The 10137-nt window shown below is 58.8% G+C and overlaps 3 protein-coding genes across 9 annotated transcripts in view; 1 reads left to right on the top strand and 2 right to left on the bottom strand.

Moving 5' to 3' along the window:
• NECAB2 (N-terminal EF-hand calcium binding protein 2) overlaps positions 1–2858 on the top strand; it is a 100300-nt gene extending 97442 nt beyond the window's left edge. For all 5 annotated transcript variants that reach the window (XM_062609209.1, XM_062609206.1, XM_062609207.1 and 2 more), the window contains 6 exons: positions 50–129; positions 885–941; positions 1057–1169; positions 1479–1556; positions 1923–2014; positions 2154–2858. In XM_062609209.1, coding sequence (XP_062465193.1) covers positions 50–129; positions 885–941; positions 1057–1169; positions 1479–1556; positions 1923–2014; positions 2154–2182 — 449 coding nt within the window. In that variant the 3' untranslated portion in view covers positions 2183–2858. The remainder of the gene's footprint in view (positions 1–49; positions 130–884; positions 942–1056; positions 1170–1478; positions 1557–1922; positions 2015–2153) is intronic.
• The window catches only part of HSDL1 (hydroxysteroid dehydrogenase like 1), a 157185-nt gene that overhangs the window by 115097 nt on the left and 31951 nt on the right, over positions 1–10137 (bottom strand). The gene's annotated exons all lie outside the window — the stretch shown is intronic.
• Positions 2791–7691, bottom strand: SLC38A8 (solute carrier family 38 member 8). Of its 3 annotated transcripts, XM_062609195.1 has the most exons (10): positions 7480–7691; positions 6523–6721; positions 6180–6333; positions 5917–6021; positions 5597–5654; positions 5224–5338; positions 4966–5113; positions 4685–4884; positions 4436–4487; positions 2791–3031 (listed from the first exon to the last, which is right to left on the bottom strand). In XM_062609195.1, the coding sequence occupies exons 1-10, from the start codon at positions 7651–7653 to the stop codon at positions 2935–2937; spliced, it is 1302 nt and encodes a 433-aa protein (XP_062465179.1). In that variant the 5' UTR covers positions 7654–7691; the 3' UTR covers positions 2791–2934. The 3 variants fall into 3 exon arrangements, with proteins under 3 accessions (XP_062465179.1, XP_062465178.1, XP_062465180.1); XM_062609194.1 differs by having other exon boundaries at positions 5224–5654; XM_062609196.1 differs by lacking the exon at positions 6523–6721 and having other exon boundaries at positions 5224–5654; positions 5917–6333; positions 7480–7615.

The raw sequence follows: 10137 nt of genomic DNA on the forward strand, positions 1-10137 counted from the left end.
GAGGAGATGGAGGCAGGCCTCTCCATCGCTGCCTCCTGGCTCCACACAGGTTCCCCTGACACCAAGGTGGAGGGCCTGGAGAGGCAGATCAACAGGCTGGCTGAGCTGATTGGCAAGCTGGAGGACAAGGTAAGGGCCAGCGTTTCCACACATGGGGCTGTCCCTGGGGCCCACAGCTTCCTGTCCTGGTTGGCACTGAGATGACCAAGAAGTGGTGCTGGTGGGAACATGCGTGCATGGTGATGGGAGCTGGGTGGGTGATGGTGGGGTTGGAGGATATTACACCTGATAAGCTGATGGCAGCTATTGTAATGTGGAATGTTTAACTGTGGGTTTATTTAAACAAGAAAAAAACATAAGGAAGGAAGAAGGCAACAGCTCTTGCAGAGGCAGCCTTACTCCATCTAGGGATTGAAAGAGAAAATGTTAGTACAAGAGATGTTCCCAAAATCCTTCTGGTTTGTGCTTTCAGGACGTAAGGAGGCAGCGAAAAGGTGGTGCTGTACATGGGGGCAGAGAGGTGCTGTGAAGGGTGAGGGCAGAAAAGTGTTAACCATGGTTGCCCAAGGAAACAGTGTCCCAAGGGCTGGGAAAGCACAAGTAGCCACTGAGGAGAGATGGTTCCCCTACCCCAGGGACAATCAGGGACTGAAAGGTGACGGCTGTCTTGGGACTAGTGTGAGGACATGGTGGTGAGGATGTTGGCTGCTCAGGGAGCCTCTGCAGAGTGTCCTTACGGAAGGGGCAAATGGGTCTCAGAGCCCTCCCTGCAGAGAAGGGGGCACAGCCCATCATGTCCCCAGGCACTGGGGACAGAAACCCACCAGCCTGGGAGGGACACACAACCTCAGCCCACCCTCCCACTGCTTTTCCCCCTTCCCCAGACCCTCTGGTTTGACCTGCACCAGCGGCTGTCAGACAGTGAGAGCACGGCTTGCACGGTGAGAGCACCCTGGGGTGCTGGGGTGTCCCTGCGGTGTGCATTGCCCCTGGGGTGGGGGGTGTCACCATGTTTTTGGGGGTCTGTCATACTGCTGTGTTTTGGGGGCCCAGCAGTACCTCCTCCTGGTGCGGGATGAGATGACGGTGTCACACAAGCACCTGAGTGAGTTCTGCAGCTCCTTGAAGCAATACCTGAAGAGCGTGGCCGGGGAGCGGGACTGCTTCCAGTGCGTACCACCAGCAGATGTGCATGGGGGACAAAGGGGCTTGGGGGGTGGGCACAGGGGTGTCCAGCTGCCCTTGCAGCAATGGGCACTCTGCCAAGTGAAGGGCTGTGGCAAAGCAGCCAGGATTTGGGGCGCAGTGATGCTCGGCCACCAAAACCCTTTTGTTTGGGGTGAGGTGTTGAAGGGGAGTTCCCATTCACTTGGACTGCTGGGGCTGGGGTCACTCATCGGGGGCTGCAGAGGCTGAGAGGGGAGGGGGAGGGGCATGCCCCATGGTTTAGGGCTCACCCCTCTCCTCACTCCTGCCAGTGTCACTGCCGTGAAGCTGCCCGATGGGGTCACCTTCATCGTCTATGAGTTCTGGGAGACTGAGGAGGATTGGAAGAGGTAGGGAAGGGGTAAAAAACCTTGGTTTGGGTGGGGTCCTTGGTTGTGGAGGGGTGTTGGAGCTGCTGAGCCCCAAGCTCTGTCCCCTGTCAGATGGCAGGGGTGAGGATATGTCTGTCTGTCTTAGGGCTGTCACTGTAAAGGGTATGAGGGGCTTGGGATGTCTCTGTGCATGTCCCACCGGGGGTGCTTTTAGACATAGGGGATGGGAGGGAGGTCTCACTGTCCTAAGCCATGGGAGGGTGCTTTGCCTGAGGATGAAGAGGCTGCTGTCACCCAGCCCCTGCCAGAGGCAATGGGGTGGCAGGGTGCTGGGATGGTGATTTGGTGGGACACTGTCACCCACTGTCTCCCACCCCGGTGCAGGCACCTGCAGAGTGCCACCTGCAAGGGCTTCCAGCACGTCAAGGTGGACACGCTGAGCCAGCCTGAGGCCATCTCCAGTGTGGCTGTGCCAGGTAGGAGGGTGTCCATCCCTTGGGGTGGGCACAGGGACCCCGGAGCAGCCGGCACCACTCCCAGTGTGGGGAGTAGGGGTGGGGGGTCAGGATGATGCAGGGCTGGACAGGGCTGACCCTCTGGTCCTGTCCCCTGCAGCTGCCTGGTGCACCTTGAGCCGAGAGTGACCGCTGGTGCCAGCCCTGCTGTGGGGTGGCTGTGACCCCTGTGTGGGTCAGTGTGACCTGTCTGCAGTGAAGGAAACCCCAATGTGTGTTCCCAGCACCCCATAGGGTCCCCTCTGCCCCAGCTACCCCATCACCTGTATCACCTCTTTCTGGAGTGGGGTGGGCTGCGGGGGATTTCCCCCCACGGGGTTTGAGGAGTGGCTTCCCAGTGCACAGGTGGGCAGGGAGCGGCAGCTGGTGGTAAGGAACAGGGAGTGGGAGCAGGAGGCTGAAGGCCCCCTGGGAGGTAATCTGAGGTCCCTGCTAGTCCCCAGGGGAGCAGGCTGTGCCTGTAGGGATAGGGACCCTTGAGGAGTGCGGGGAGGTGGTCAGGGTGGTGGTGAAGGGGGTGCCCCTTAGTCCTGTGAGGTGTGGGTAGTCCCAGGGGGTTTCCTTCATGGTGGCAGTGGGTGCCTTGCAGATGTGGGGATAGATGCCCCCCTTCCTGGGGTCTGTACTTCTGTCTGTGTGTCTGTCTGTGCACGTGAGGAGCTCGCTGCTCATCCTGCCCCCAGCCCACCTTGTCTGGGGGTCCTTTGGAGGGGTGTGTGGCACAGGGCCCTCACCAATTCCCTCTCCTGTCTTTATTAGCCTCTGTATAATGGGGATGGTCATGCCAAATAAAATCGTGATGAGATCCAGAGGTGTAGCTGTGCCGAGGGTATGGTGGGGGCGTCATGTGGGGGTGCACGATGAAGCGGGTCCATGGCCCCTCAGCGCAGCAGCCCCAGCACTGCCAGGGCAGCGCTCTGCCCGCAGACGAAGGCACCACCGAGCACGGAGAGGACACCCCAGGTGATGAGAGCTGCCCTGCGGGAACATGAGCAGGGGCTGGAGGGACCAAACTGACCCCCAGTAACATGCAACCCGCTGAACCCCCATATGTGGAGCCTTCTGTGGGTCTCAGCCTCCTCTGCCACGCTCCTCTGCATCACGGATGGCTGAAGACCCCAGCAGTCCCTCCGGCACATCCCCACTGCAACGACACACAGCACTTGGTCAGAAGCCTGACAGCACCACCATGAGAGCATCCCCGGTTCTGCCTGCACCCGGTGGCCCTGCCGAAGGGGCCCAGGGCACATCTGCGCACCACCCCACCCCCCCCGCCATGCTCAGGCACAGCCACATCCACACAATCTCCACATACCCCCCCGCCCCATTGCCACATGTCCCCTACCCGGCTCCATCCCAGCCCTGCTACCTGTGGGTCTACACCTCCCTGTCGCCCTCTCCCCAGGCACACAGCCTCTGACAAACACCAAGCCCTTAGGAAGTAGCACTCACCCCAAACACTGCTGCTGCTGCTGCTCCATCGTGGGGTCATCAGCACTGTGCGCCTTCCCGAACTGCCCCAGGCAGGCTGGGACTGTCCCATTGCTGTCCCCATCGCCCTGGCTCGTGCTGTCCCCTCCCATGGTGATGGCACTCTTGGGGTCACACTCTGGTGGGTCTCCCTGATGGAACTCTCCAAGTCCTTGCTGCTCACCTCGGTGCCACTGCTCACTGCCTGCATTGGTCTCCCAGTGCTTTGGCATCCCTAGGGCACCCTCCCTCCTGCCCAGATAGCCGTGCGTCCCTCAGTGCACCATCCTGGCCAAGACCCCAAGGCCCTGGTGTGCTCTACCAGCTGCCATGGGGGACAGGGCCCCACACACATCACCTCCATCCTCACTCAGATTCTGCTACTCCCCCAGGAGCACAGACACACTTCAGCAAACACCTACCCCAAAACTCACCAGAAACGTGCCAGGTCCCCCTGACATGGGCTTCTACAGCCTTGGAGCACCATGGACTTCTGACCCCCACCCAAGTCTCCACTGTGTGCCCCAGTGCCTTTAAGCCTTGCTGCAAGGGGTCTGGTATTCAGACACATCCCTGATCCCTGTGCACACCTCTCGTACCTAGGCACAGCCTCATTCCTGGGCACACCCCTGGTGCACAGGCACATTCCCAATTTATGGGCACCTCCCCAGTACCTTGACTCAACCCTGGTACCCAGCCACATCCCCAGTGTTGGAACACATCCCCCCATACCCACTTTTCAGCCCCGCCACAGGCTCCTCCTGTCAGTGCCTACAGGTGCCCCAAATCCCCCTCCTCATGAGACTCCTCCTGCCTTGGCCAGGATGACCCCAGCGACCCTGCTGGAGCCATGGATCAAGGGGTGCTGTCCCCCTGCCCTTCCCCACCGCTCCCAAGTGTGCAGACACTCACTTTTTGCGTGGCCCGAGGGTGCGGGTCCCAGTCATGCACACCAGGCACAGCCCTGCCACCAACACATAGGCTCAGCTCCACCACCTGGCACCCCTCACCCAGGCCCCGCAGCAGTGTCCCCATGCACGTGTCCCTGCACCTCAAATTGGGGCCAGGATGGACTCCCCATCACCACCACAGCACCCACCCTGCACCAACAATGCTTTTGGTACCAGCACCCTTCCTCTGCCTCCCACTGCTCACTCTTGCCTGGGAAGATGAAGATGAAGAAGGCGCTGATGCCCCCAATGAGCTCAATGACCTTGCCGATGTCTGGGACAAAGAGGGCAATGGTGAGCGTGGTGGCCATCCAGGTGACTGTCAGTGCCACCCGGCTCCGCTGCTCCTGCACTTCGGGCACTACCATGGCTCTGTGCTTGGGGGTCACCCACACATCCCTCACCACTGACCTGCGGAGGAACAGCAAGGCTGATAGCACCCCGTGGAGCTGCACTGGCCAGGGGACACCTGGCTGGCCACCACCCCTTCACCTGCCCAGCAGCACCACGATGGGGTAAATGGTAATGATGGAGACACCAAAGAGCAGGCGGGCAACAATGACAACTGGGTCGTTCCCTGGGTAGGACATTAGGACGTCGGGTGCCACAGCCTCGCCGAAGGTCAGGTAGCCATAGAGCCCTGTGAAAGGAGCAGTGGGTTGGGTGGTCATGAGGAGGACAGAGGAGCCAAGAGAAAGATGAGGACAAGCGGGAGAAGGAGGAGGTGAAGGGCTCTGGTGCTGGGGTTACCCGTGAGGGAGTAAATGAGCAGACAGATGAGCATGGAGACCACAGAGACAGCGATCCAGTGTAAGAAACTCTGGTTGCGCATGCTGCTGTAGATGGCCACACAGGCCTCGTGGCACTGCAAAACAAGGAGGGGTGCTGCTGGGGCCCCATGCAGGGACAACTCCCATACCCAGTGCCTTCCCTCCCACACCCAGGGGTGCCCTGTTACACTCTCACCCATCCCCAGGGGCTTCTGTCCTGCCCTGCAGCCACCACTGGACATAGAATGGGTCCCCTTCCCTGCAACCCCCCTGCAAGGAATAGTGTCCCCATGGTCCAGGATGCTGCCAGCACTGCCCCAGCAGCAAGGGACAGTGGTGCCAGGGTGACCTACCTGGAAGCCGAAGCAGATCGTGGGGATGACGCTAAAAATGGAGGCCCAGGAGGGTGACCTGTGGCATGGAGTGGAAGAAGCGCAGAGCATGGCATAAGCTGTGAAGCCTGGATGCCACGGTAGGAAACTCTCAGCCAGTAATTTTGGGAGAAGGAGGGGATTGCTGGCGTGAAAGCTGGAGCTGGGGCTGCCGCTCACCCACCAAACTGCCAGCATTGTCCCCAGCTCATTCCTCCCTATGCCATCACCCAGGACCACCCCTTGCCCATGCTAATGCCATAGAGACCAGAGTGGGAGGTATGTGGGGCTGACCCGCCTACCTGGAGGGCTGGGAGGGCTCCGGCCAGCCCAGGCTCTCTGCCTGCAGGTGGTATTTCAGGATGATGACCAGGGTGAGGTAACAGGCAGCCAGCGTGCCCAGGATGCTGCTGGGGCATGGGAGGGCATCAGCACACAGACCCCTGGCAGCCAGGAAGGGTGGGGGGGGGGAGGGTCCCATGGCCATGCAGGGACCTGGGAGGAGGTGGCCTGGGGCACAGGATGCCATGGGGTGGCTACATCATGGGGGTATCCCAGGTGGTACCTGGAGTACTTCTGGAAGCCGATCTCCTTGGGGACAGAGAGCGGGAAGATGACAAAGACACAGAGAGCTGAGAGGGTGAAGCGCTGGTCTGCATACCAGGGGGGTGACAGGGGGGCCCCACTTAGCGTCCCATTGGGGTACAGGGAGTCACACACTGTGGGGAGCAGCAGGGATGTCAGTTGTGCCCAAAGGGTGGCCCACGGAGGTCGGGAGCATCATACCATGACAAGGCCAGGGAGCTCCATGACCTCAGGCATCCAAAGAAAATTCTGGGGCTGCTCCCAATCCACATGGGACCACCTTCCCCTCAATCCCCAGCAAGCTACAGAGGAAAACAACTCACATTTCTCCAGCTGGTCACCCACCACCCTGAGGAGGGCCACAGAAATCATGAAGAGGTTGAGGAGGAAGCAGACCTCGCAGAGCTTCCCCACTGCTGCCCCGCACACAGCCCGGACCACTCCCTGGTAGGTGGGCTGGGCGCTGAGGGCTGCGGCGTAGCCCAGCACCGCCAGCCCACTCACCAGGAAAACCAGCGAGCCCTGTGGGGACAGGAGCCATCAAGAAGCATCACATCACTCCCAGACCCAGGGGGACAAGCAGGGCCATGGCCAGCAATTAGGTGGCCATCTAGGTAACATGGGTCAGCAGATGGGTGGAGAACCAGCCCTAGGTGACGCTTTTGGTTTAGGTCTGGTGGGTTAGGGCATGTAGGGTAGAATCATAGAATGGTTTGGATTGGAAAGGACCTTAAGATCATCTAGTTTCAAACCCCTGCCATGGGCAGGGATGCTTCACACTAGACCATGTTGCCCAAGCCTCTGTCCACCCCGGTCTTGCAAAGACAGGGTTGGAGCATTTACCACTTCTTTGGGCAACCTGTTCCAGTGGTGAGGCACCATAAAGAACTTCTTCCTTCTATCTAACCTAATTTCCACTGTTAAACCTATCACCCCTTGTCCTATCACTACAGTCCCTGATCAGGAGTCCCTCCCCAGCATCTTTGTAGGCCCCCTTCAGATACTGGAAGGCTGCTACGAGGTCTCTACGCAGCCTTCTCTTCTCCAAGCTGAACAGCCCCAATTTTTCCAGCCTATCAATTGATACCACTCACCCAATTATACTGTACGTTACGCTGATGCAAAGAGCATTTCCAAGGTGGCAGCTCCTGCCCTCGCTATTCCCCCATCAGCCTGGCCTGGGACGTGGACGCTGCCCCCCAAGCGCCGTGGCGGGCTCTCCGAGGACGCTGCTGCCGCCAGCCCCTCGCCCAGGTCCCGGACCCCCGCTCTCCCCTTACCAGCTCCACCAGGAGGGCCGGGACAGCTCCGCCAGCCCTGCCGAAGGCCCAGGGGAAGCTCAGCAGCCCCGCTCCCAGCGCTGACTTGAGCAGGATGCAGACGGCGCCGGCAGAGGAGAGCCCGGCGGGACCCTGCGGCGGCAGCAGGGGCCGGACCTCGCCCGCCCGCTCCATCCCAGCGGGACTCTGCGCCGGGCCGGCAGCGCCAACGCTGACCCTTGCGATGGGCCTCCGCGGACCCCCCTTACTGCAGGGAGCGGGGAGTGGGCAGCGGGAGGCGGGGCAGGAACCGGCCGTGGGAGGACACCCCCCGCCTGATCCCGCTGCATCTGCATCTCGGGGCAGGGCAGCGGCATCGCCCTGAAGACGGGTGGATGGACAGGGGGAGGACCGTGGTTCATGCACCTCCCCCGCTCGGGACCAGCGGTCGTATCCCGCTGCCTGTGGGCACCCCCAAGCCTCAAAGAGCTCGTACAGACCGAGGAAAAACCGCAGCCCCAGAAGCTTCCAGCACGGGGCTCAGCGTGGGGGCTCCCCGTTCCAGCGGTATTCACCCCATCCACGCAATTCCCACCACGGAACATTTTGGAGTATCCCGGGTCAGGGAGGGTGAGGAAAGGGAGCTGCAGTGAGCGTCCTTCAGACCATTTGACTGATGGATGCTTCACCACTGAGTACAGGATGAAGCCACTACCCCTCAGTGTCTCTGCAGCAAAAAAGCCCACTGGGGTGCTCTTGCACTCATGAGACCTTAGTAAGGCACCACCTCTTTGGAGCATCCCATCCCCTGCTCCAAACAGGGAAGGGGGGTGCTAGGACAATACGATGGGGTAACTGATGCCACAGGGGACCCACACAGAGAAGGCTATACCCCCCGGGGATGATGGGCTCATCTCTTACACTGTTGACATGCCGCACCTCTGTGTCACTCTCAGTACATGCCACCACCCCGGGGCTCTGCACACAGGCCCCCAGTGCTGGCCAACAGCCCCTAATGCATTTTTGATTTCCCAAGTATGTGCCCTTCTGATCTCAGTAAAATGGATAAAGAGACTTTAATCAGCTGCTAGGAGGAATTATGGATGGCTAATTGTGCCTGCCACCTCCATTACATCTCTGCCACCTACGGGGTTTAGAACCATTTAGCAGGGCCCTTCCAGGCCTTCATTAGCTGCACACCAAAGGCTTTGGAAATAATTGGCCTCTACGATTTAGAAATTGGCCACTGGGCTGTAAAATACCAGCCACTGGGAAAGGCTCTTAATTCGGACTGGTGCTTTGATAGAGCTTGACTCTGGTTTGAATGCTGCGGTGGAACTGTCATCTCTCATTAGTGCCCCTCCTCATTAGGACTAAAGCTTTCCAGGCTGCCTCTGATGGGAGTGCCACAAATCAAAGAGATGCAGCCCACCTCCCACACCAGCCCCAAGCAATTTCTCTGCTCAGTGGCTCTGAGCTCCCTTGTTTTCTTCCCTCTTTCTCCCATTTATCTGGGTGCTCCAGTCACTGGGCCACAAGCCATAACCTGAGGGTTCCTGTTGGCTGGCAGCTTTACTCACTCTGTGTGCCTTCAGCAGGTGCCCTCCTCTCTTCTTTTTGATAGAAAAGGGTTGACAATCTATTTTCCACATTATTGTCTTTGAAGACAAAGGTACATGAATTCATTTGTTCAAAACGGGCTGTCGACTTGCAAACACCAACTACAATTACACCTTGCGCTACTTGCAAGGTCTGGCCCTAGAGATCTTACACCTTTACTGACAGCTCTTTTGTAACCATTATGCCCTGCAGAGCTGGCTGGTCCTGCAAGAGACCCTGATGCCATGGTGAGATGGAGAAAATCTCCTCCCTGCCAGCACAGGACCATGGTTGGAGAGAAAGGACTCACTCCAGCGGCTCACTCCAGTGCGACTGGGATGGCACAAGTAGCCCAATCTCAGGACCACCCCCTCAGCCCCAGTGACCTTCCAGTAACAGCTCCAAAGTGAAAGTTCAGCGCCTTCCGTCTTGGCAACAGGATATTGCCTCACTCAGTGCATCCTCATCTTTGGAGGGGAAGGCAGCCTGGGAAAAGCCAACTGGTCTCTGGGTTAGGGAAAATGGGTTTTCCTAATCCATTTTGCAGGACACTTGTGTCCTGCAAAACCCGATCCACAGCCACCTCTTAGGAGGTTGCTCCAGGCTACATGGAGAAATATTCCCTCCTGCAGCACCCTTCCCAAGGCCCACCACCACAATCCATGACTGTAAGCCCTGAACCATGTAGTCAGATGGCCCAGCGGGGCTGCCTCTGGCATTCTCCCCCTCCAGACATGCCCAGGGTGGTATGGGTGCCCGTGAACTGCCTAAGAGCTCACCAGGACTATTTGCTGGTACATAAGACCACTTTCCTTCCTGGGCACTGCTTCTGCTGACAGAGACATCCACCAGTTCCCTCCTGCTCTTAGGAAAATGTCCTGTTACTTGCAGCGGTGACAAAAGCAGCTGCCAGGGAAACCTCACAGCTTCACTGCAAAAGACAAAAAGGTATTTTAGTGATGGCAATGTTAACCAAAACTGAGGGTCAGAGGCAACTTGTGCCTTTAAATAAGGGCATCCTTATTTAAACCTGCAACAAGTCATAGAATCATAGACTAGTTTAGGCTGGAAGGGGTCTTA

The sequence above is a fragment of the Pezoporus occidentalis genome, unplaced genomic scaffold (genome assembly GCF_034315485.1).
Source record: "Pezoporus occidentalis ecotype Australia unplaced genomic scaffold, CSIRO_AGI_Poc_V1 ctg135, whole genome shotgun sequence".
NCBI classification, from domain to species: Eukaryota; Metazoa; Chordata; class Aves; order Psittaciformes; family Psittacidae; genus Pezoporus; species Pezoporus occidentalis.